The following is a 26,471-nucleotide window of genomic DNA, read 5'->3' on the forward strand; positions in this document are numbered from 1 at the left end:
GCAGCGTCAGTCAGTTTAATGTTTTATTTGATTAGTGGGCAGCCAGATTAAATCAGCCGTTCATTCATTCCTGCCAAGTTGCAGTTGGTGAAATGTTACAAATATTAAGTTCAGAAAGGAACTTTTATTCCGTATTTTTTCTGGTTTCAACTACAGAGCAAATGATCAATGCTGATTCTTATAAACTCTTTTATTTCTTTTTGTAACTTTTCAGTGAGATGTGTTTCCAAAATAAGCAGCTGAATTATAATCACAATCAGCGGACTGTATGAAGGTAGTTTAAGCTACAAAATGCATCAAATAAATATTATATTTCTTATTCCCTGAGCAAGTGATTATTATCACTCATTTAAAAAGCCAATGAGGTTCTGTATAAATGGCAGATAAATATTTATTTACCTTCATTCAAATTATTTACAAGTAATCAGTGAAGGTATTTGTTTTATAATGTCTTACTTACATGAAAAAATGAGATTAAAAAAGATATTCTGAATTAGAGATTGAAGATTCATAATATTATCTAAGCTGTTGGAAAGTTTAACTTTAAAACTTCATGGATCTCTCAGGAGTTTAAAGTCGGGGCTTCTGTTGCCTAAGAAAATTTGGAGAATTTAAAAGTAAGGATAAAGTTAAACTACTTTATTGATCGTTAATTCAAAACAGGCAATTTTCTGAAAAAACAACATATTCAGAGCAGTAATTAAACCAAAGCTGTACAAAAATCAATATGATAAAAACACATTTGTCTGTAAATATGTTTTACTTTCACCTGGTTCAAATTCACAAAAGGAACGGTTTGGTATCGTATTACAGGTAATAAAATGTTTATTTTGTTGTTTAACAAAGAAAAGTAATTAAATTATTTTATATTTGCATCTTGTAATGTATTTTCTAACATTGTATAATAAGACTAAAGGAGTTAAATAAAAACTGTAGAGTGTGCCAATTTTTCTGTCAGATTAATTGTCAGAATAATGAATCAATAAAATAACCATTAGTTACAACGAGGCATTGCAACTAATGAACGATAAATTACTCCAGAAGTTATCGCGATAAACAGTAGTATTGTTGTTTTCAGACTGTTTTCAGGTAATGTAAATTACCTTAATAATTTAAGAATACATTCTCAAATATCAATACACTTTAAATTCTAACAAGCACTGGAACTGGAAGACATTTTAAATATCGAAAATAAACAAATAAATGAATTATGAAGCATCTGTAAACAAAATTGTCTTTTAAAAAAGGCTTAGTTGAGACCAACGCACCAGACTAAAGACGTTTGTTACCCAGTTTTTGATAGAGAGAAAAGAGAAGAACAATAAATAATTCAAAAGGAAATTATTGAGCTTGTTTAATTTATCTTACAGACCTAATTTCAATCAAAAAACACTCTTCAGAATGTGTTTCTTTGCTTTTCTGCAGGACAACGTGTTGAACATCATCAGCCAGATCATGGATGAATGTATCCCCAACGACCGCGCCAACAGAGACTTCTGCGTCAAGTTCCCCGAGGAGATTCGCCATGACAACTTGGCGGGACAGCTGTGGTTCGGAGCTGAGGTAGGCAATTCCCTCTTGCTTCAGTCGGGACAATAACAACCTGCAGAAATCCAGCGGTGGAGCTGAAATTCACCATGGCTGTAAACTGGTTCCTGTCCAGTGTTTGGCTGCAGGCTCCATCATCATGAACAGGGAGATAGAGAGCATCGCCATGAGGCCCCTGGCGAAAGACCTGACGCGCAGCCTGGAGGAGGTGCGCAGCATCACCAGAGACCAGGCCCTGCGAGACCTCAACTTCTACACAGACCGCATGAAGGACGCTTTACGACACTTCGACAGCCTTTTCGCTGAGTTTGAGCTCAGGTGAATAAGAGATCATAAACATTGCATTATTGGACCTAAATTAGGCATAACATTATGACTATTTACTGACATAATCCGTTAGTGGTGGGTGATATTTACCTAGTTTTATCACAGTATTTTGTGGTACGATTGTGATAATGATTAAAGAGAATATATACCTTTTTTTAGGTAACTGTATGACTGTGACACAGCAATCACAGCCCCACAAATACAAAAACTGCTCTTGAAAAACATTCCAGCTTGTAATGTGTTTCTTTAGGTCGCCAGTCAGTCACATAAAGAAGTGTGGTTTGTTTGTACGAGGGGCTGGACAATAAATCAGCTTTGTATCGCAGTTGACACATCGTCAGTATCAGTAGATAATGCATCTGGTAGAATATTCAATAGTTTCACTGAACTCTGATCCAGAACCGCACAGCATTCTGGGAAATGTAGGCAGAGGAAAGCCTTTAGCCTCTCAGCTAGCTAAGCTAGGTTGGTGGAATCAACTGACTCATTCATTCTTTGGTAACCTAGCAACTCATTCATTCTTTGGTTACCTAGCAACTCACTCATTCTTTGGTAACCTAACAACAAACCTGTAGCAGTTTAAGTTTTGCCACTGCGCCTCCATAACTGCTTAAAAGTGAAATAAATAAATAAAATGTGAAAACTGTGGCTAAAACAAAAAATTCACGCCACCAATTTGGCAGAATTTCAGATATTTAAAACAAAAAAGAGTATCGGTGATGATCAGTATCGACAGTTATTTATCTCAAATGAAATGCTAACACTGAAAAGTTTTTCTGCCACATCACCCAGCCCTATTTTTTTTTATCAATAAGCTGCACATAGTAACTGCATTTAAACATACTTTCAAATTTATTGATATGTATTGATGCTCTAATAGAACCAACAGTGGAGAAAATAGCAAAACTAACAATCGCAGCAAAACGGGCAGTTTTACACATCATTGATTGCAGTTCATTGTGATGACAATGACTTAAAATGTGTATCATAATAAATTTATCACAATAAAGGACCGATATGAAGGAATGGACACTGTTGAACCTCTGAAGGCACAAAAATGTTAGATGTTGATTAAGTTCTGGAATTTGGGAGACGGAAACTCCCAAATTCCAACATGTTTTCCCAAAACATCCGACTGACGCTTGGTTGGATTGAAATGTAAGGAATTTGTAGGCTATATACAGACATCATGCTCTGTGTTTAGATGTAAAAATGCTCTAGAAAAGTTCCAAGTTGTGTCTATGTTTTAGACACAACTATGTCTAAAACATATGAAATTAAATGTTGTAACTCATGCCTAATCAGTCGCTGCGTTTCCGATCACAATGTAATTAAATAAATTGGAAATACTGAAATAAATTTGCTTAAAGGAAACACGGCAATTGCGAAAAAAATCTCGCATTTTTTGATGAAATGCTTGAGGTGATTTTGAAATTAGCATATTTTGCTAAACTACAATGGATACACTTTTTTTTTTGCATCACACGAGTTGTGATCAATAACAGGTTATTTTTACTGGCAAAAACGATGAAGAAGACAACAGGAAGTGGTAGGAATATGATGGATCTGCCTGATTTTTAATCATTGATTCATGCAAACATGAATAAGTTTGCGTGAACAAACTTATTCATGTTTGATTTTTAATTGTGTTTATTTTTTAATGGAAACACTATAATTGCAAAATTTTATTTATTTATTTTTTTACATTAGTTTAATATTGACAAATCTTTTGTGCAAACACAGCGTCTGTGTGTATCAGCCTTTACCCTTTTAATTGTTTCCATCAGAACTAAAGAAACATTTTTGCCAAGTTTTGAACATTTTTAGCCTAACGCTTCTTCTGTTTCAGCTACGTGTCAGCCATGGTGCCTGTGAAAAGTCCCAAAGAATACGACGTGCAGCAGGAGGTGATTGTCCTCTTCTGTGAAACTGTTGAACGGTGAGTTTGCAGTAGAAAAACATCCTCCGATAATCTCTGGAGTCAGTCAGAATCTGACGGCGTCTCCGTCCCCTTCAGGGCGCTCCGCTTGGGCTACCTCACCCAGGACATGATCGATGACTACGAACCTGCTCTGATGTTTACCATTCCCAGACTGGCCATTGTTTGGTAAGCGTTCCCGTTTTCCCGTCGATGTTTTCCGCTCCGTCCCACCTTCGTCTCACAGGACGCTGCTCATGCTTTCAGTGGGCTGGTCGTTTATCCTGAGGGACCTCTTAACCTCGACCGGAAATCTGAGGACATGTCGGAGCTCTTCAGGCCTTTTCGCACTTTATTAAAGAAAATCAGGTAAATCCATAAAGAGATCCATCTGTCATAAGTGAAATAATCTGCCATTTGCCCACCAGCTCATGTTGCATGTTTGTAGTTAACAATAGTCACCCCACTTTTCCCAACTCAGCGACTTTCTTGCTTTATTTAGCAACATTTCAAATAAAATAATTGGTGTCTGCCAACATCAGAATCAGCAGGTCAGGATTTTTAAAGATCAGTAATAAGCATCCAAATGGCCTGGGTCACATTCGAAAAAAATCCGATCTGTTTTGTTCAGACTGTCATGAAGACATCAGATTCAGGTGCTTTAAAACAGAATAATGGTATTTGGGTCACTTCAGGCTCCAGTGTGAACGCAGCCTAAGTTTGTTGTGGTTCCTCCTGCAGAGATCTCCTGCAGACTCTGACTGAGGAGGAGCTGCTGACTCTGGAGAAGAACCTGTGCATCTCCCAGGACGGGGAGCTGGCCTCAAACGGCATCCCGGTTCCGGTCCAGGAGAACCCGTCTTCCCACAGCCTCGCCAACGACGCCTCCAACGGGGAGGGCGGCGGGGAAGAAGACCCGCTCCCCGTGTTCGTCTCCCCTGATCAGGACGAGGAGTTGGCGGATGTGGAGAACGGCTGGGAGGAGGTGGAAACCCAGAGTGGCGAGGAGGAGCCGGAGCAGGGCCTGCTGTGCGAGGAGGCGGAGGAGGCGGAGCTGGCCTGCTCCATGCAGTACGACGAGGAGGAGCTGGAGCAGCTCAACATGATGGTGTACAGGGTGGGGGACGAAATGTCCACGCTGCTGTCCCCGCCCAGCCAGGGCCAGTCCCCGGCCCGCCGGCCCAGCAGGGCAGAGCCCGCTGGCTCAAGCGGGGCCTCCAGCACGCAGGCGTCGCCACGCAGGATGGTGGCGAACCGGATCAGAACCGGCGTCTACGTGGAGGAGGAGGATCGGGTTTTCTTCATGGAGGACGTCGACGCGGCAGGAGACGGCAGCTGTATTGTGTCTCCTAAAGGTAAATAAAACCTACCAGAACCAATTCCAATCAAATGTTTTTCTCTAGAAAATATTTTCAGTACCTCTGTGAGTTATAGGACTGAGTTTTAGAATTTAGTGTTAATTACAAAATACTGTCATAATATTAGCAGAAATAAGATGCAATTTTACCAGAACATCTTGAAATTACAAAACAAAATTAACTTAAATGAGAAAAAAGCTTTGAAAATTTATTTATTTTTTGTATCAGAGTTCTCATAAAATTACTACTTTATTCTGTGGCTGGACAATATATCCAGCCATAGATGTATTGTCCAGCCATTGTCCAAAAATAAAATAAAATCTCTGATTTTTTTTTTTTTTTCTTTCTTGCTGTATTTTTGAAAAAGAGAAATTACAGAGAACATAAAATATTTTTTTGTCCTTTCTGTAAATTGTGCAGGTAAATTTGAGGCTGAAGCTATGAGAAGTTTTGTTTAATTATGAGAATATTATCATAATAATAACAGCAAAAAGGCGCAATTTTACCAGAAGGACATCTTGAAATTATGTGAAAAAAGTAAACATTTTTCATTAATCTAAAAAAGAAGTTATTTTCTTCAAAATCAGTTAATTTCTAAATTAATTAGTAAATTAATTATACAAAACCTTGTATAATAACTTTGTTACTTTTATGTTGGAGTTGTCATTGCGCAGGACGATACGGGTGAAAACGTATCGCGATTTACTCACAGGCTGCAAATCTGCGCCGTTAGTGAGTTGATTCCACTAACTTTGCTAACCAAAGAGGTTTAGTAAGTTAAGTCTTTCCTCTGCCTACATCTCCCAGAATGCTTTGCAGTTCAAGATCAGAGTTCAGTGAATATTCTATCAGAGGTATTATGTGTTAACATTGATTATTGATTTATTGTCCAGCACTGCCTAAAGGATCGACGCCTCCCATGCAGCAGAAACCCGGACCTGGTTCTGGTATCAACGGATGGAGCTCTGCGACAACGTCGGAGCAGCCCTGTCCCGCGGCAAAGCGCCCCCTCTGCTCCCACGCCCCCGGCAATGAGCCGCTGCCTTACAGCAACGGCTGGGACAGAGGGTTAGAGGGCACTGCGTCAGAAACGGCGGAGGTCATCGCCCACCGCATGGGCGGGATGAAGCTGTCGGCCACAGTCATCTTCAACCCGCGCTCGCCCAGCCTGACGGAGCTGGCCGTGGACAAGCTGCTGCTGCCCCGGCCCGCTGCATCTGAGATCGAGCCCTGCAGCCCCCTAGTGGCCACTCACTGTCTGCTGAACTCCTGCGTGTGCTGCGGAAGCTGCGAGGACGCTCACGACGACAGAGGCGTCGCCTCAGATACCGCCGGCTTGGAGCTGGGCCTGGCTCTGGGTCTGGACAAACACTGCAAGACGCCGGCGTCCAGCGCCGTCATCCAGTCTGCCGCCTGCCAGCTGCCGCCACGCGCCCACCAGCGGTTCGCTAAGGGCGAGCTCGCCCAGCAGACTCCCCCGTCCGCCCGCCGCCCTGTGGATCCGCCGGCGGAGGCCTCAGATTCGCTGCTCTGTGACAAGTGCCTGGTGTCTCCAGGACGGGGCTCCAGAGGAGGCCAGGGAGCGACAACGTTCAGTCGCCAACTGAGCCACGACAGGAGGCAGCAAGCCGGCGAAGCCCGGCAGCGAGAGAACGACCTGGAAAACGACAGGATAGACAATAAGGAGCCCAAGGAGGACATCAGGAGATGCTCCAGGTTTGTTTTAGTAGGAAAATTCAACCTCTCTCACTACAAAAACACAACATTTTACCAAGTATTTTTTGTTTAGCTTCAGCAATTAATCAAACTTTTTTTTTTTTAAATGTAATTTTTTTGAAAATCTGTATTTTTTTTTACTTCACCGATGTGTTCCTTGGGCTCCCAGGTCCAGAGTGATATCAGTAGGCCTGGACGATGTGGCTGAAAAACTTCACATAAGGGTTTCACATCAGTCTAGAGTTTTTTTGCTTCAAATATCAGAAATACGGCTAAACTGGTGATGTGACCTTTCCAGTTTCATCCACAGTTTTCACTCCAAGCTGTTTTTAAGCAGTTATGAGGCACAGTGTGGGAAACCTGAAACTGCTGCTGCGTATGATACTCAACAGGTTGTTGCTAGGTAACCACAGCATGAGTGAGTTGATAGGTAACCAAACAGTGAGTTAGTTGTTATTACCTTTTTGTGCAGCCCTACTTGTCAAATAATCTGGTAATGGAAGTAGAACATTTTTAAAAATTAATATTAAGGAATTATTGCTTTAAAACAAGCTTCTTTGTCTTGCTGAAAAGTTACTTGTAGGTAAATTTTTTCTAGTAAACTAAGATATTTGCACTAGAACCTATAGACCAAAAATACTTGGTAAGACTTTGTGTTTTTGCAGTGCATAAATAAGGCGCCACATTTTTCTTTCCATCCTTTTTTGTTGTCTCATTATTTCACTTTTATTTTGATTTATAACACTCCTCTGTTTATCTGACCAATTATCAGTTGTATCCTTCTTTATTTCTGTTTGTTCTTTTGGTTGTTTTTAGTTTTCAGAAGTCGCCCCTCAGCTCAGTGTCAGGTAGTGACTGCGACAGTGTGTCGGTCACCACATGTAGTCTGTCGAGCAGTGCTTACACTCCAAGGTAACGACTTCCTGTCCCCGCTAAATAAATGTGTCTACTCAGATTTAATGCTCCTATCGATTATTTTAGTTAGCGATTGTTCTGACAATTAGTTGGATAATAAATCACCACAATCTGCAGATTTTTTATTTCAACCTTTATATGCACATGAACAATTAAATTCCATTTTAAATAAGAAAATAAGCCTAAAATGCAACAACACAGCATTCCTTTAGTGCAGTTAGTGCAATTATTTGTAGATTGATTGAATAATTGTTGCTTTAACTGATTCATAAATTAATAACAAGTTACTTATTATAAGATTTTTAAAATTTATTTACAGAATTTGAACTGAGAGGAGTTGTGGGAACATATTTACAGACAAATATTTTTTATTTTAAATGTAGTTGTATATATTTTTTGCATTTATTTGTTTTAATTACTGCTCTGAATATGTTTTTCTATTAGCAAATTCCATTTTTTTAAACTGTGAATACTTCAGTTAATGATTAACCAATTACTAAATTAGTTGAAGATCATTTCAATAATTGATTAATCTTGATTAATCATGATTCTTTGATTAATCTTTTCAGCCCTAAATCAGTTTCAGTCGCCAATTGAAGCAATAAATGTCAAAGTTTGGTGTCTTTGGAGTTTCGGACGCAGTAAGCAAAGTTTATACAGGATCAGATCATTCTTCAGATTAAAAAGTTAATTTTGCATTTCTTGTTCAGCCCCGTCAGCAGCCTGACTCCGAGCTCAGGGACTTCGGAGGACCTGGACCAGCAGGAGATCAGGCTGGCCCTGCAGAACACCAGGGTGGCAGCGAGGAGCAAGATCCGCTCCCGGTTCCACAGCAGCAGTGACCTCATCCACCGTCTCTTCGTTTGCATATCAGGTGAAGTTCCTCCCTCTCTGAGCGGCAGCGGCACGCGCCTCCGGGTCGTACATGATGCATCGATGTTTCTGTGTGATGCAGGCGTCGCCGATCAGCTGCAGACCAACTACGCCAGCGACCTGCGAAGCATCCTGAAGACTCTCTTCGAAGTAATGGCGACGAAGTGCGAGCAAGGAGACAACGATAAGCAAAAGAAGGGTGAGGAATGGATTTAATATTTTACATTCAGAGCTGTGGAGGGAAATGTGTTAGTATATTAAAGATGGGGAAAAGGAAACTTTGGAAAAGTGCTTGATTTCTGTATAAAGTCCTTGAAAGTGCTTGATATTCAAACTGCACAGTTTTGTAATAAAGTTCTCAAAAATCCAAACTCAAATTTGGAAAATATTATTTGCAATTGAAACCAGATATTTTCATACACCTAATAAAAAGAGATATTTTTTTCTCGCTGTCTGAAGTTAAATCAGTCCAAACATTTCTTGCTATAGGTTGGTTAGATTTACCAAAATTATTTATATTCGCTAAATGCCAGAAAACTTTTAGAGATTGTTTTGGTTATTTTTATCCTTTTTCCTGAAGAAGTACATCGGTCTGGTTTCTATGACAAATATCTTCGTACACATAAAAAGACAAAACTAACTTACGAGTACATTTTCAGCAATATAAAAGAGCTTCGTCTCTTTATAAGTGAAATAATCTGCCAATGTAACTAGAGCTTTTTTTTATTAAGGAATTGTCAACTTAAAACAAGCTCCTATATCTTGCTGAAAAGATAATTGTAAGTTATTCTCTACTAAGATATTTGCACTCAAACTGGACCAAAAATACTTGGTAAGTGCAGCCGTTTAAAATGTGTCCCCTGTGATGCCCATTAGGCCCCGTTCTGCGCAGTGCGGTGCTGGAGGATTGTGCTCTCTGTCAGGAAACTATTTCTTCATCAGAACTGGCAGCCAAAGCCCGGGAGGGACAGTTCGAAGGTCAGCAGATCCACAAACTATAAGCGTCGCCGTTGGCGCGATCCTCTTCGTTTTCCTGTCAGCTGGTGGCGTTTCAGCTGCACGTTTTCTCTTCCTTTCCCCTGCAGATCCTCCAGACTGGGTCCCTGACGACGCCTGCAACTCCTGCATCGCCTGCAAGGCTCCCTTCACCGTCATTCGCAGGAAGCATCACTGTAGGAGCTGTGGAAAGGTTAGGACTTCCTGTTAGCTCCCTAGCTAACGTGTAGCTTAATGTTCCCAAGCAGGGCCCCCAAAATATTTGTTTTTTACAATAAATGTTTTTTTTTTCTCACTTTTATTCACTATTCAATAATTATTACATTTGTTTAGCATAAATGCCTCATGCATTCTGATTTATTTGGGAGGGTTTTGCACAAAAAAGTTATTTTCACTTATATTTTTAAAATGTGACCTATAATGCTTTTTTGAGAAGGTTGGGCTAGATCTATGGCCTGTACAAACATATTTATTATTATTTTGCACAAAATTATTCTTGCATAATGAGATTATAGTCTTGACTTATTTTCAGAATGAGGTGTTTTAGGACGTCAGTCACTTTAAATAGAAGTAAGCTGCTACAGGCGACGCCCCCAACTGACACATGAAAATGGCTGCAAACAAATGAGCTATTACACAACCGTACATCTTTGAAAATCGGAAGTGGAGCCTCCTGCACAACCAGCAAGAATGCAGCAGGTGTTTTCTGGATGACAAGTCGACAACAAAACACTTCTCTTTTCCAGCAGCCATTGGAAAAAAGTTTCATAAGCTTTACGTTGAAAGAACCCGATTTGGAAAAAAAAATTTCTTGTCTAATTTTATTATCCTGTAATTATTTGTATGAATTATTTTACTGTAAAGTATTATTTAATGATGAAACCTGCAGACCAGATATTCTGGAGCTCAGCTTGGGTTGCTAGGTAACGGAGCTGGGCTTGGTTGGGGTTGCTAGGTAACGAACTTTGGAGGTTTCTGGAACGGCTCATTTTCCTGATACTAAAATCAGATTAACTCATTGCCAAAAAACAGATGGATGTTTTTTTTTCTTTTATGTAATGATTCAGATATAGATTAACTTTCTGGTAATAAAAAATTATTAAAATATGTGTTAGATAAATTGTTTTATTTATTTAATTTTTTCCTCACCTTCCTTCCAGCTTTCTAGCGCCCTCCTGTGGCCACCACTGTGAAAAACACTGGCTTAACATTTCACTCTCTCTCTCCTCAGATCTTCTGCTCCCGTTGCTCGTCCCACTCGGCTCCGCTGCCGCGGTACGGCCAGGTGAAGCCCGTCCGGGTCTGCACCCACTGCTACATGTTTCATGTCACGCCTTTCTACAGCGACAAGCCCGCCATCTGATCCCAGGTCAGAACCAAAAAGCACACCGTCTGCTCCAAGAGCATAATATGCAACGGACAGATTCACTCCACAGTGCTCCAGAGAAACCTTAAAGGTCATGATTGTAGTCGCTGACCTCAGCCGCAGGGAGCGGAGAGTCCAGGCGAGAACCTCGGGTCTGATTGTAGGAACGCCGAGGCATCAGCAGAACTGGAGGTCCAGACGCTCTGCAGTCGGCTCCACAGAATCAGAACATTTTCCCTTCTCCAGGTGTGAATAATGAAGCTTCCTGTTTGCTTCTGTGAGCTTCCCACATCTGTCCCGGTACCGGCGCTCCAACAGAACTCGGATCAGTAGAGGTGGGCGATACGGCTTAAAATTTTTATCTCAGATCTCAATTTTTCTTTCCCTAAATAATAAATAAATGTTTTTATTTCAATCATCTCTTCTGCGAGCTGTACGACGAAGTATCAGAGCCAGGCTACAAAATGTTTTTAAATTATGAGAATAATATAATGTTAGCAGAATAATGATACAATTTTACCAAAAGAACATCTTAAAATTACAGAAAAATACATTTTAATGAGAAAAGACTTCTATTTATCAGGATCAGTTTGTTGTTCTAAATAGAAACATTAATTTCAAAGTCCTGCTACTGACAATAATTTAATGCTGACATGTTAAAAAAAATTTATTTTCATATCTATAACTGATACTAAAGTATAACTTCACTTAATTGTTTCTTTTCATGCCAGAGTTTTCATTAAATTACAACTTGATCCTTCTAAAATTACATCTTTATTCTGGTAATACTTCAACTTTATTGTTGTACTTTATTCTGGTAATATTATGACCTTCATTTTAAATGAAACTAGCCTGGCCCTAATATTTCATCGTAGAGTTGAACTGAATTCAAAATCCAAATAAATAGAAGCTTATCAAACAAGATGGCTGCCCTGGCTCGCGTCTGAACTATAGAAACCCCAGGAACGCATTGGTAAAAAAAAACATCCAGATTTCCCAAAAAAATAAATCTTCAGAAGCCAAAAATCCGATTAATCGATCAAATCGATTTGTTGCCCAGCCTTTCGGGTCGGATCAGACGAATGTAAGTCAAACCACCGTGTAAATAATGAATCTGTCTGTAAGCAACGGGGCCACCAAACAAACTGAAACTGAAACACAGGTATCTTTTGATATGAGCTTTGTGAGGAGTTTGGTCTTTTCTAACGTGATGAATGTCTAACTGTGTTTGGGAGACGAGGTCTGGATCGAAACTTAGTTTTGAGTTTGCTGCACTGAGAAAAAACATAAAGTCTTACCAAGTATTTTGGACTAGTTTCTATAAGAGCTTGTTTTAAGTCAATAATTCCCTAATGTTAATGAAAAATAATGGATCCAGTGGCGGATTGCTTCACTTAAAACATGGGAAAATGTCTTGTTATGAATTAAGTAATCTGCCAGTAGTACTAGAACTTTTTCATCACTAGTAAGGAATTATTGATTTACATGTACTAAGATATTTACGATTAGGGCCGTAGAAGACTGACAGAAAAACTGAGGAGTACATTTCCGAGAAAAAAGCAGAAATTTTGAGATTAGTTTCAGAATTTATTTTAGAAAAAAGAACTTGCAAATTTCTTTGTTGAAAATTAAAAAATGAAAAAACTCAGAAATTCCGAGATTAATTTCAGTAATCTTAGAAAAAAAGTGCATATTTCTTAGTTGAAAAGTTGAAAATTCTATATAAATTAAAATCAAATTCTCAGATTAAGCTCAGAAATTTTCTACAAAAAAACCTCATAAGTTTCAGTTTGAAAAGTTAAAATTGACTTAAAAAAGTCAGTAATTTCAGAGATTAATGTCAAAATTTCAGTATTTGTCTTGGAAATTTACTCCTCCTCCTTTTTCATTTTTATTTATTGTCGAACGTTGGTCCTGATATGCAGTCGGATATTTGCAGTAGGAACTCGACCAAAAATCCTCGGTAGGATTTTGTGTTTTTGCAGTGCATCCCTTCACTGCGGTCAACCTTTGACCTTTTGGAGCTCAAACTCTCAGGTGCAGCCTTGCAGGAATACAGGGCTGCCCGTCTTTCTTCACTTCCTCATCGCTTTATTGGTGCAATATTGTTGACTGCGATGCTTCTGCACACGATGAAACAGACCTCTGATATTTTGGTTGCAGACATTTTTCTTTCAGAAACATTTGTGTTCAGAATAGCAGCAAAATAAAAACTAATTCTGGTATAAATTATACTAAAAATTTACTGTGAAATGTAGCAAAGTAAAATAAACCAACAGACACAACAGTAGTAACACAGAGAGCTGATTATTCTGAATGTTAGCAGCAGGTTGTAGTCGGTTGAAATAGTTTTAATAAAAGTTCACTTTAGGAAGAAAAATGTCAAAAAGAAAATTAAATTATTCACTGATTGAAATCTGAGCGCCGTCCAGTTTTCAGATTTTTTTGGGCTTGATTAAAGAAATTAATCTTTATAAAAGCAATATTTGGGTCACTTTCTTTCTTTAATAAAATAAATAAATGCTGATTTGGGTGCGTCAAAGTCAACTTTTCAGTAAAAGTAAAAGTGGTTCTACATATTAGAAAGAATTTGGTCGTAAAAATATTAATTCTTTGTGTTGTACTCAACATCTTCCATTGCAAATTAATTAAAACTTGATTAAAAATAAAAAGTTAAAAGAATAAATTTGTATATTTTTTGAACAGCATTTGGGGGCCCACAAAAAAGTAGCCCAAGGCCAGAAATGGCCCCTGAGCCGCACTTTGAACACCCCTGGATTATATACTACATTAAATATTCCTCAATTTCTGTAAAAAATGTATACATTTTTCATTTTTGATTCATAATAGGGCAGTAATCCTCATGGATTTGCCTGTATGGACATTTTAAACACTGCTGTTGTTTTGGACACATTTCTGTTTTGGTAACAATAAAAATCTGATGCTTTTCTGAGAAAATATGCTAATTTGAGCCTCCAGTTAACACTAAGGAGAAGTTTTTAATTAGTCCGTTCTGCTCTGACGTGAAGCAACTTCTCAGGCTTTAAATGTTCAGAATCACCCTGCGACCCTCATTGCATCTAAAAACACACAAACTTAACTCTGAAACACTAATTTATTCTTTTATAAAGAATGCAGATAACACGGAACTGTAATTACTATGATGTAAAGAAAAGGAATCATGCGGTAGTGATGAAGAGTGGAATATTCTGTTATTTTTATTATTATTTCAGACCTTTCCCTTATTTTGTAAAACTCTTAATTCATTTCCATAAGAGCTGTGTAAAATATTCAACAGATAAATAATGTTATATAGTTTTAAATGGGATGTATATTGAAATAAATAACTTTTCTGTTTGATTGTGTTGTCTTGATTCCTCATTTGATCCCCCTGAAGGTGAGACGTATGTATAAATTATAAACTGATATTAGGATTTTAGAAAACATTTAGAAAAAAATAAGACTGATTTGGAATAAATCTGAGAGACTTTGCATCTATTTTTTTTTTTTTTTTTTTTTTTTTTTAGTATTTTAAAGACTTGACATCTCCAAATTAAATTAATGGCGATGGAAAATTAACGGTCGGTTGTTACGGTGTAATTGCCGAACTGCGGTCAATCTGATAATCTGCCAGCAGGGGGCAGCGCATTCTAGTATTTTGAGGCGGGGGTTAGCGTATCAGAGATGTAAATATTTTCTACTCTCTGTGATTCATAATGTAATGTAAATCTGTTCTGTGTAACCCGCCCTTAAGGCTAAAGGTTTTAATATAAAGAGCACTGAAAGATGAACAGCGAGACGGGACAGAAATGTCTCGTTGGTTTTGTTGTTCCGTAGACACGATACGTCAGCGCGTCCGCCATATTGTTAGAGGCAAGTTCTCATTAGAAATCAGCACAAGACAGATAGGAAACTATTAATAATAAAAATACTACTGTTTATGCTCAGCATTTTTTATGAATTATATTTACATGAAAAATTGTAAACTAAGTAAACACAATGATCCCAAAAATGACTTTAAAAGAAACATTTAATAACTGATCAGTTGATAACATTTAGCAACTGATCAAAATTTCTGTCATTTAATATTTAAAATTTTGGTATTTTAAAGACCAAAATGAAAATAATTCATATAAATAGTTATAAAACAATAAAATTAGGCAAAAACTACTAATATTTTTTTCAAATCAGGTTCTTTCAATATAAAGCTTATGAAACTTTAACAAAAACTGCAGGTATGTATTGTGTGGTGAATTTTTGGTTGTTCATTCAATGACTACTCAAAGTGGGTAGCGTATCCAGAAATATTACTCAAGTAAAAGTAATAATAAAATTACTCAAGTAAAAGTGAAGAATTGTAAAAACTAAAAAATTACTCTTTAAGGTATTGTTTCCCCGAAGATCTACTCAAGTAAATGTAGATAGTTACTACCCATCTTAGTTAATTAATAGATGTAAAACTTTTAAATTTTAATTAAATAAAGCTTTATGCATTGCAACAAAACTGCCACTCCCAATATGGCGGCGACGTTGACGTACGGTTGGACGGTTTTACGGACTGTGATTGGCCAGACTGCGGGCTGTGATTGGCCCGCAGCTGAAACTGTGGGAGAGTCAACAAGTCTTCGCTCCCTGAACTCCACAACAGTCAGTCTGTCCAGGAGAAGTGTGGACTGTACAACGGACCGAACTAGCGCTGGTTTTCCTCTCAGCTATCACGCTTTTTCGGGCTGTGTTTACTGTGTTTTGTCGCCGTTTTCCAACCTTCCGCCTGACAGTCCGTTATTAACCCGCCGCAGGCAGCCATGCTGCGCTGTTAGGGGACAGCGGACCGCTGTCAGCTTTATTCATGGACTCAACGCGAAGTTCAGCTGAAAGAGTTTCTGTCAGGGGACTGCTGCAAGGCTGACCTCCTACACTAACTAACGAGGTATGTAATATTGCCAGAAAAACGTAAATACATGAAAACCCCCATAATGTTGCAGGATACATCTGAAATATTCATGCAACACTTTATATTTGTTATTTTAAAATGAAATTCTGGTTCATTTGTGCTGTTTTTGTAATCATGATGTCAGTTGAAGACACAAACAATCAAAGAGTGTATATTAGTGGCATGAACATGTTTATACATGCTGGTAGAATTGTCATTATTTTTAATAAATGGAATATACTGCTTAAACGCAAAATCTTACCAAGTATTTCTGACCTTATTTAGTGCAAATATAGTTACCCTTGACTTACAACAAAACTAACTTACAAATAACTTTTCAGCAATACATAGGAGTTCAATTATTCTCTAATATTTATGAAAAAGTACTAGTTCCATTGCAAGACTATTTCACTTATAACATGTAAAAAATGCCTGGTTATAAGTGTGATAATCTGCCAGGAGAGCTATACTTTTTAAATCAACATTAGGAAATGATTGACTTAAAATAAATTCATATCATGCTGAAAATGTACTTATATGCTAGTTTTGTCTTATTTTACATGTACAAAGGTATTTTCACTTAAGTCTAGACAAAAATACTTGGTAAGAGCTTGTGTTTTTGCAGTGTAATCATTGCATAAGAGCTAATAGTGCTTTTTTAATCATATCTTTCACCAAGATTATCAATCTCAGAGCTGCTCGTGTGTTTTTTCCTGCTTTAGGGACTATGAATCTGTGTTTGGACAGTATGGATGTCATGAAGATTGTGCTGCTCATCTTTGAGGCCATGTTGCTGACCGACTGTGTGAGAGGTAAGGGGGCTGACTCACAAATGTTCTGAATGTTTTTAAAAGCAAGTTGCTAACGTCCTCGTCATTAAGCAGCTTCACTGACTGGTTTCCTGTCAGTGTGAAGAAAGTTTCGCTTGTGCTTTCTCCCCCCTGAGCAGCCAGGGACGGAAAAAGTTCAAGAGTTTAAAAGACATAAATAAACAAAAAATAAAAATTCTAAGCAGAGCCCAAAGTCAACATGGACGGAGGGAGGGAGAGGGGGCCCTGGCTTGGCCCTGACCTGAGCTTAACTGCAGCGTAACTAAACAAACACCATCCATCAGCTTCCCGGGTGAAAGAACAGAGTACAGCCCTGCGAAGGCTGCAGACATGCTGCTTCACATCAGGCGGCTTTACTCTGAAACACAGAGCAGACTTTAACTCTCCGGTCCAACTGTTTCATGGTGCCACTGTCAAACTGTTGCTTTGTGAGCAACTAACCTCTCTGGCATGAGTCAAGGCTGAAAATGCCCTCCTGATGACAGGAAAACCAAATTCCTGGCACTACGGAAGGAAACGTTTAATCTACTACATTTAATCCACAAATGATTTATTTTATTATAATGAGTTCTAATTTATTAATTAAATATCGGCTTACTTTCTCTTGGTTTTGTAATTTGGCCGCCGTCCAGCAGGGGGCACCTCTGGTAACTCTGAATCGGAGCCGTTTGATAAAGAACAAAGATGGCGACCGTTGTTCTGCCCATAGACATTAATACGTATTCATGTCTATGGTTCTATTAATGTCTATGGTTCTGCCAGTTCGTCATATTTGTAGCACAAAACATCATGACGTAGAAGTTAGTTCGTCATACACTTTGTAACTGTAAGAGATCCGGAGTTAGCGGCTAGCTAGTCAGACCATCATCAAGGAGCAGGGAGGCGAGTTTTATACTGGCGTGTTATGTATTTCACGGCAGATGCAGCTAGAACCTGCACAACAAAGTATGTAGATTCGTCTAGTTATCATTTAAAACGATTTATTGACTTATTTTTGTCGTATCTTTACGCGTACGCTGAACTGACAGCACCTCTAAATGTGGACTTCTAAATGCGCACGCGCACTAGTCACTGCACGTAAGCTGCGCTATAGCGTAGAGAACAGAGTTCAGTGTTTGTTGAAAAGGCACTTTATTCGGTTCTGTTTTTAAATGTAACTATTCAGTGAGCTCCTTGAGTTGTCACCTTAATAGCGACTTCAGCTTCTCATTCAAAAATTACTGATGTGCTATGAAATTGATGCGGAGAGGAGGGTAATTTATAACATGATGGTGGGGGAAACATGGCGCCAGTAAGCACGGTAGGGCTGTTGTGAGTTAATGCCTTTAATGGAGCGAAGTTTTAACATTCCTTAAAGAGCAACAACAGACTACATCTGTATGAACATCTGTCTGTTAATCTTTTTGTGTTCAACATATTTTATTCTTTTCATCTTTTATTTTACTATAAAACTTACTATAAGCTTAATAATGTGAGAAAGCTACAGTTTAACTGTTTATTCAGTCAGTATTTAATACAGCTGACACGAAATGTAAAAATATGTTTGTTTTTACTGCAAAAACAAAATATTACTCAGTATTTCTGGTCTAATTTTTCTAATTTTTTATACATTTGAAATAAGAGAAAACAAACTTACAAGTAACTTCAGGAAGATATAAGATCTTGTTTTAGGTCAATAATTCCTTAATATTGATGAAAAAGTATTAGTTGGCAGATTATTTCACTTAACAAGACATTTATCTCACTGTAAGTCAATTATAAGTCAAGCAGTCTGCCAGTGGAACTAGTACACATTCATCAATAGTGAATTATTAACTTAAAACAAGCTCGCATATCTTGGTGAAAAGTTACTTATAAGTTAGTTTTTTATTTTAAATGTACAAGAAACTAGACAAATTGCTTGGTAAGATTTTGTGTATTTACAGTTTTTAAATTCAGCATTTGAGCTATGAAAAAATGGTCGGCCGTATTGATACAAGAGAAAAGTCAGGATTTTAAGAAATGGCCACTCATCAATTAATCGCTAGTCAATCGATAAAATCAATAAGCTTTAGATTAACTCATTAATTGATAACTTCGATCACTACCTGGCGCATGCTCCCTACAGCCTCAGTGTGTCGGCATTAACTGAAGAGATGCCTGGTAGGTGCAGTACCTGCATGTGGTGGACTTGCAGCAGAGATTGGAGATTGTCTGCAGACAATGCCTTATTCACAGCCTGGCAGCCGGGCTTGCACGGCACAACTGAATCAAAAGTAAACAACTCCAAATCAGATTACACCGGCAATTTTCCATGTTTACAGATGAACATATGTCGGAAAAGCCGGTGACACGGCGGATGGAGCAGTTTAGTAGGGCAGCCTGCTGTTTTCTGGAAGCGGCTGCAGATGCTGAAACAGATGCACACGAGGCGGAGATGTGGTTAGCACATGATAAGTTATAAACCGTAAATATGTGACAGTTCCTCCAGAAGAGCCAAATGATACACAGAGTTCTGTGTTGCAGTCCCAAAGCAACAGCTGGACTGCAAACTTTATAGTGAAGGAGAGGCAAGGGAAGCTGTAAAACCGTCACCATAAAAATCTTAACAGTGTATGAGAACATCTCTGACAGACCTGACTGAATTTACACTGCAAAAACACAAAATCTTACCAACTATTTTAGTCTAGTTTCTAGTGCAGATATCTTAGTACACTTGAAGTAAGGAAAAACTAACTTAGAAGTAACTTTTCAGCAAGATGTAGGAGCTTGTTTTAAGTAAATAATCCCTTAATATTAATGAAAAAAGTACAAGTTACACTGGCAGATCATTTCATTTATAACATACTGGAACCATAACCATGGAATATTGACTCAAAATGAGCTCCTGGATCTCAGGAGCAAAAAAACAACAGTTTTTGCGTTGTATAAAAAGCATCCGCACTGCAAAAACTCCAACTCTTACCAAGTATTTTTGGTCTAGTTTTAGTACAAATATCTTTTTAGACGTGAGATTAGAAAAAAAATAACTTTATAAGTAACTTGTAAGTAGGTTGTTGTAAGTAAATAATTCCTTAATTTATGAAAAAGCGCTATGTCCACTGACAAATTATTTCACTTTTAACAAAACATTTTTCCAATGTCATAAATAAAATAATCTACCAGTGGAACTAGTAGTTTTTCATCAATATTAAAGAATTATGGATTTAAAAAATCTCACGTATTCCTCCTGTAAATTACTTATAAGTTAGTTTTGTCTTATTTCAAGTGTGCCAATACATTTTCATTAAAAAGTAGACCAAAATTACTTGGTAAGATTTTGTGTTTTTGCAGTGTATAAAGAACACCCTGCATGTGAGACCATAGAAACCTCCAGAAATGTTGTTTTTCTGCTGATAGCTGAGTGTATTGGTACCTGGTAGGACTCAGGCCTGTTGCTGTCAGTCATCAGGAGACATCTGACACAAGAGCCCTGCCCTCATACCACAGGGAGTCCCAACACACACACACACACACACACTGGGCCCCTCTCCCTTTTTACTGTTGCAGCTCTGGGATTGGCCACCCTAATTTCCCCCGCCCCCTTCATGCAGCTGGAGAAGGTGGCCAGTGATGCGTCCCAGCAGAACCAGTAATGTGGTGACAGTCTCAGGGACTGGTGGGCTCCACTCAGTGAAGAATGCAGCCTAAACATATATTTAGAATAACAAAAGGATACAGTAGGCATGTCTCCGTGAAGGTGACCAAAACAGTATTTATTAACTAGAATGACACCTTCAAACACTTTGATTACACACATAATTTATCTATTTATTAAATTATTAATTTAATTAATCATGATTAATCAACAATTGAAATAATTGTCAACTAATTTGATAATTGATTAATCGTTAACTGGAGCATACAGACTTGAAAAAATCCCAAGAACAACACAGTCGGAGTAGTAATTAAGCTACACTTGTATTTAGATGAGAACAAATATTTGTAAATATTTGTGCTTAAACAATTATTCTGACAAATCATGATTAATCGATTATTGAAATAATCGTCAACTAATTTGGTAATCAATTAATCTTAGAGCTTAGAGACTCAAAAAAACACCATTTGCTGAAATAACAACACACTCAGAGCAGTAATTAAGCTAAAATCTGCTAAAATATATGTACATTTTGTATTTAAATAAAAAAAAACCACTTTGTTAAAATTTCTGCCCATAACTGCTGAAATGTGGTAGTTTAAGTTTCACTTTGTTCAAATTCTGTAAATAAAATAAAAAAAGATCCTATTTAGCAAACTTTTTCTTCATTTAAACGACTTTTTTTCTTGTATTTTTTTAAGGTAAAATTGCATCTTTTTCTAATATTATGACTGTCTTCTGATAATTAAGGCTGGCCCTAATACCCTGTTACACAGGGTATTCAGGAATGAATGACTGAAAATATTTTCAGTCATTCAGAATTTATTTTTTACAAAGAAAACAAGAAAAACAGCTGATTAAAATTGTATCTAGTATGAAAACATTGGAGCTTTTTCAGCCAAATCGCCCAAAGAGCAATCAGCCCGAACAACAGCAGACTTACTAACACCTATTTATTAGTTTCTCTAAGTTATGTTTGGTGTTGCTCTCCTTTTTCATCGCTATAAAAATAAACTCCCAGAATGCATTTGGCTGGACGTATGGAGACAGCCTGTTTTCCACCAGGTCCAGGTAACTAATGAATTACTCACAAACAGGCCGGCGCTTTTGTTGTCCTCGGTTCTTTGTTGTTTTCTGTGAGAGTTGGAGCCCTGAAAACTCGTTTGTGGAAAGCTTACATTTTATAGGCAGTTACATCACCCAACAATCAGGTACAGTGAGATAAACGCGGTGCCAGGGCCTCTAAAATCTCAGAGCTGTTTGGCTTGCTTGCAGTTTTCCATTTCCTTTCAGCATAATGAGGCTGTTTCTCTGCAACAATAAGCCCAGAAGACCTCTTATTTTTTAAAGAGCTCATGAAGAGTAAGACGGTGGAGGCTCTATTAAATATACAAAGTGATTTTATTTCTTCTTCTAGCAGCTTAGAGATTCCGAAACAAAACCAAAATTTAGCTCCTTTTGTTTTATCAGGCTCTGATTTTGAAGTCTCTATGCCTTCCACCAAACTTTCCTGCCTCCCTTCTACAACACAACTCAATCTGTTCTCCTGCTCTCTGCTGTGTTTCCTCTGGTTTATTACCAGCGTTAAGCCAGAGGAAGTGGGTTAAGTTAATGTGCTGTCGTTAAAACAAGGCATGACTGACCTTTACTCCCACCCAGCCTCTCTCGGCTCCATACTCCCTGAGAACAATGGCTGGATTATTGTGTGTGCTGGTCCCCCACGTTGGACAAAGCAGCAGTAATTAATTTAAGCAACTTCTGATCCTTGTATTTACCATCAATTAGCGGACGGAGAGGAGGGCATGTGTGCGTGAGAAGAACTATTGAGGGAGAATGAGCAAGATGCCAATTTGATCAAAAGTGTCCAATTATGCTTCCTGGGACAAGTTAGAATAGGACAAAGTGTGTTCATTGCATTTTTTTCACAAAATCATTCTTAGATAATGAGCCGTTTGTTTGGCTCATTCCAGTTTGTTTGGAAAGGTCCGAATGAGTAATCAAGCTTTAATGCAAACCAGAGAATCAAACTCTGGTCCACCTACAAACCTTGGAAGTGAACTCCAGTGCAGTTTGAATGCGAACAGAGACCACTCCAAAAGCAGGAAGTGAGCTACAGCGTAGAGCAGGGGTGCCCAAACTTTTTGAGACCAAGATCTACTTTTTCTCTCACCAGCCGCCTGAGATCTACCTCATGACACAAAGACATAAAAATAGCAAATTAAACTCTATTGACTTATTTTATATGTGAATATACTTCAGTTATAGCAGAAATAATAGTGACAGAGAACCTAATGCAGTTCCTTCCTCAGTGACATTCTGACACTGGGAGCTGGTTACTGGTTTCTCAGTCAGAAGCTGGTTGCAAACCTGATGCCAGCAGGTGTCAGTCAGTCATGGTAGATCTGAACTTTGGTTTGATGACTGAAATATGAGAAACTACAAACTGATAGAGGAACCAAAGAGCCCAGTAAAGGTAAAGGCAAATCTTCTGAAGTCGGGATATAATTAATTTAATTTCACATAATTATTTATCGTGGTAGAATTTGTTAAAACTTAATGAAATATATTTGTCCTATTTGATGTTGTGACTTATGCTCACAAACGAACGAGGTAATTAGTCCAAGTGTGTCGTTTATTGAACGCTCAGAAACTGCAGCAGGTGTGATGAGCTACAGCAAAGGTAAAAAAAGGTAAAACAACCCGAAAAGACGATCAACTCAAAACCACTCCTACCCTCTTTATCCACCCCCTCCCCCCTCTCTCTCTTTCTTTTTGTCATTTAAGCACACCTGTTGCCGTGGTAACCACCTGCGCTTAAGCCGAGCAAAGATTATATTAAAAACATGACATTCAGTCCGTTACATATCAGGTTTCCAGGCTTGATATTTATTTCTCGATTATTAATAAGCCTCCCATGAACACAGCGGTGGTTGAGTAGCTAATTTAAACTCCTGCTCTGCTCCTCAGTCGGTCTTTGAGTCGCTTTTTTTTTCTTTTTCTTTTTTTTTGTTAAGGAACCGAAACGCACTGAATTGCGCAACACCTTGTTGCGCAATTCTGCAAAATTACTGAGATTATTAATTTTAACATGCTTCCTTGACTTTTTATAATTATTCTTTTTTTAATGAAGCTACAAACGTTCAGGATCTTAGTAAATATTTTTGATAAGCCTGCAGAAGAGGAAGTGCTGGACTCAACGTCCTGGCGGCTTCAGTTTGTCACCTGCTGCCGAGATCGACTCAAAACCTTTCCGCGATCGACCGGTCGATCGCGATCGACGTATTGAGCACCCCTGGCGTAGAGCATTCTGGGTAAATACAACAAAACAAACGCAAGAGTGTAGCGCCAGCAGGAGAAATGACTCGTCGTCTTTTTCCAAAGTCAAAAAAGAAATCCTACAGTCTGACGCCACTCCTCCATTTTTACATTTTCTGAAGACTCGTGTCTTCTTTAGAGGTTTCTGTCATTTCCTTCAGCTCTTGGTTCTTGGTGCAGCGCCACCACAGACAAGGAGGGGAGCAGGTTTTTAGTTTAGATTGTTTGGCCACAGTTCAGTGTGAAAACGATTCACAACCAATAAAAATGTAACAAATGTTGCAGCTTTGGTCCGAATCTACTGGATTCGGACCAGTAGATTTCTACACCTTTTTACACCTTTACACCGTTATGCCTGCTTTTAGCTCCTTTTTTAGAATAAGCAAATAAGCTGCTGCTAGCCACACCCACCAGGTCAGTGTTTACACTCACACGTGAAAATGGCTGCTAACAGATGTGCAATTATACATTACACATTGGTAGAGCAAGTTGTTTCTGGGTGGAAAGACAATAAGAAAAAACACTCGTCTTTTGCAGCAGCCATTGTACCGCGCATAAAACCAACCGACCAAACGTTCTGGAGCTCAGCTGGGGTTGCTAGGTAACGGGCAGTTCCTGCTGATTTGTGACTTAATATTCAGAAGGTTTTAAAAGGGTTCATTTTCCAGACACACAAACCCCCCAAAAACATTAAGTTATTGCCAAAAAGCAGCTGGTGTTTTTTTTAAGAGCTTGGGAAGTTTTTAGGAACAGTTTAGACTGAAATGGAAATGCAAAATATGAATATTGCATAATGGTCCCATTTAAGCCTGCTGAAATTAGCCTGAGAAAAGTGAGAAGAAAGAGACGTCCTGTAAAAAAAACCTCAGTAGGCTCTCATTCCACCTCCCTCTCCTCCTAACCAGGTGGAAATAATATTCCTCACGCTCCGATCCTTCTGGAATAACGTTCCCGCAGCTGCAACAACCCATGTTGCCATCTTTCAACGCTCTGTCAGTGCAGAGGAAACATTTGGAGCGAGGAATGTGTCAGACTTCACCCCAGTGAGGGGACAGAAAGGAAAAGATCAGTAGTCATAATGGAGGTCAGTGTGTGTGTTTGCTTTAGCTGGGTCATAAAGTCCCAGAGAGCGGCTCTCTCTCCTCGTTCACCACGTTTAACGAGCTCTTCAATTAACATTCATGTGGAATTTCAACATGTTGCTGTCTGCAGTTTTTGCTCTCAGCTGGATGACTTTTTTTTTAAGAAACTCCATGCATATCTTTGTTTATGTGTGTAGGTAGGGGTGGGGGGAGACTCATTAGCTTGTTTGGGTAGTTGCCTCTGGGCGTGTTTTCAGACCACACACACTCTTCCTGCCCGGCTGAATGGAATCACGTTCTGTTAAATAAAATTCCCGTTTGCTCCCGCTAACCTCCAGGAACGCTTCGCAGCCATTACCATTCAGATGATAATTGACTTTGAGCCTTTCTCAAGCCCGACTCGCTCCATTTAGCAGACCTATGAATACCAGATTGTGGTTAATTGACAGCTGCTTGGTGTTAAAGAGCGTCGGTTCTGGTTGGACCTTACAAGTGGCCTTTTCAGTAACATGTCAGACCCACAGTGGGATGCGTTTGTCTCATTTCTCCCATTTTTTTGGAGACGCTTCCCACCCACTCGCTCCTCCCTCCTCCACAGCTGTTCACTCGGTCACTGTGGAATGATCAGATTCCAACTTATGCTCCCGTTAATCCCTCCGCAGGAAAACTGTTTGCTTTTTCTGTATATTTAAGCTCTCTAACTTATGATTCAGATCATGAGGCTTCTCATGTGCTACAGGAACCTAAAAACCTTTGTTAATGTGGGCTCAATCCACACCAGAAGGCTTCATCTCCACTGATCAGTATTTATTAGTCACGTTAAGTTTGTGGAAGTGGATACATAGTTCCCACTAGTCTGAACCGGATGTGATCCGTGCCATTTTGGTAGGCTAGCGCCAAAACGGCAGGCTTTGCGGTGCCTTTGTCTTGACCAATGTGCAGGAGAAAAGCTTTGTAACCAACGTACAAACTCTTCACATGAATATCAAGGCTCTGGTGACTGGCAGATGTAATACATGTAGTAGCTTGCAGATAAAAGCTACATTAGCTAAGCTAATTTAGCTAGTTCTGCAACTATATCACACCTGGTTATCTTAGTGTCACACAGAGGTGTGTAAAGTACTCAAACATTTCAGTCGAGTAACAGTTTAAATATTTATAAGTTAGAAATGAAACGAGAGCTAGCTCTGAGCTTGCGGCTTTTTTTACTGTTGTCATAGCAACGCCATAGCATCTGTCATGACAGGTTCTGTACCTACCAAGATGGCTGTCAGTTACAAAGTTGATGTCACATGAGAGCTATTTACTGCTCATGATGATAATAGTGACAACGTTTTCTTTTATATTTGAACATCGTAAACTGGACGATAAAGCATCTATAGTGTTTTTTCCGGTGTGAAATCAAAAATGGTTTGGAAATATTGAACGTTTTCAGTTTTTTTCTTCTCCCATATTCTTGTTTTGTTTTTGGAGGCAAAATTTTTTTATAAACTCCTGAGACAGCGGTAAACCTCTGATCAAAGATAAACCCTTTCTGTCTTAGATAACTTTCAGAAACGTATCTTCTTTTTCAGAAAACTTGCTTTGTACTCTGTAGGAATAGTCTTACAATGTTGCAATCTTCATTAAATTGCCAGAAATAAGACGTGATTGTGAACATAATACTTGACTAGATGTA

The 26,471-nt window shown here is 38.7% G+C and overlaps 2 protein-coding genes across 3 annotated transcripts in view; both read left to right on the forward strand.

Moving 5' to 3' along the window:
• zfyve28 (zinc finger, FYVE domain containing 28) overlaps nucleotides 1-14,377 on the forward strand; it is a 31,749-nt gene extending 17,372 nt beyond the window's left edge. The window contains exons 3-15 of one of the 2 annotated variants that reach the window (XM_008400054.3): nucleotides 1,426-1,563; nucleotides 1,664-1,866; nucleotides 3,725-3,814; nucleotides 3,893-3,982; nucleotides 4,061-4,162; nucleotides 4,535-5,148; nucleotides 6,045-6,867; nucleotides 7,684-7,779; nucleotides 8,493-8,656; nucleotides 8,738-8,854; nucleotides 9,532-9,633; nucleotides 9,741-9,844; nucleotides 10,883-14,377. In XM_008400054.3, coding sequence (XP_008398276.2) covers nucleotides 1,426-1,563; nucleotides 1,664-1,866; nucleotides 3,725-3,814; nucleotides 3,893-3,982; nucleotides 4,061-4,162; nucleotides 4,535-5,148; nucleotides 6,045-6,867; nucleotides 7,684-7,779; nucleotides 8,493-8,656; nucleotides 8,738-8,854; nucleotides 9,532-9,633; nucleotides 9,741-9,844; nucleotides 10,883-11,014 — 2,775 coding nt within the window. In that variant the 3' untranslated portion in view covers nucleotides 11,015-14,377. The remainder of the gene's footprint in view (nucleotides 1-1,425; nucleotides 1,564-1,663; nucleotides 1,867-3,724; nucleotides 3,815-3,892; nucleotides 3,983-4,060; nucleotides 4,163-4,534; nucleotides 5,149-6,044; nucleotides 6,868-7,683; nucleotides 7,780-8,492; nucleotides 8,657-8,737; nucleotides 8,855-9,531; nucleotides 9,634-9,740; nucleotides 9,845-10,882) is intronic. The other variant, XM_008400055.3, reaches the window with a different exon arrangement.
• Nucleotides 14,378-15,603: 1,226 nt separating this feature from the next.
• LOC103458919 (fibroblast growth factor receptor-like 1) overlaps nucleotides 15,604-26,471 on the forward strand; it is a 43,824-nt gene continuing 32,956 nt past the window's right edge. The window contains exons 1-2 of the mRNA XM_008400053.3: nucleotides 15,604-15,947; nucleotides 16,673-16,762. Coding sequence (XP_008398275.2) covers nucleotides 16,678-16,762 — 85 coding nt within the window. The 5' untranslated portion in view covers nucleotides 15,604-15,947; nucleotides 16,673-16,677. The remainder of the gene's footprint in view (nucleotides 15,948-16,672; nucleotides 16,763-26,471) is intronic.

The sequence above is a fragment of the Poecilia reticulata genome, chromosome 22 (genome assembly GCF_904066995.2).
Source record: "Poecilia reticulata chromosome 22, P_reticulata-male-v2, whole genome shotgun sequence".
In the NCBI taxonomy this organism is placed as follows: Eukaryota; Metazoa; Chordata; class Actinopteri; order Cyprinodontiformes; family Poeciliidae; genus Poecilia; species Poecilia reticulata.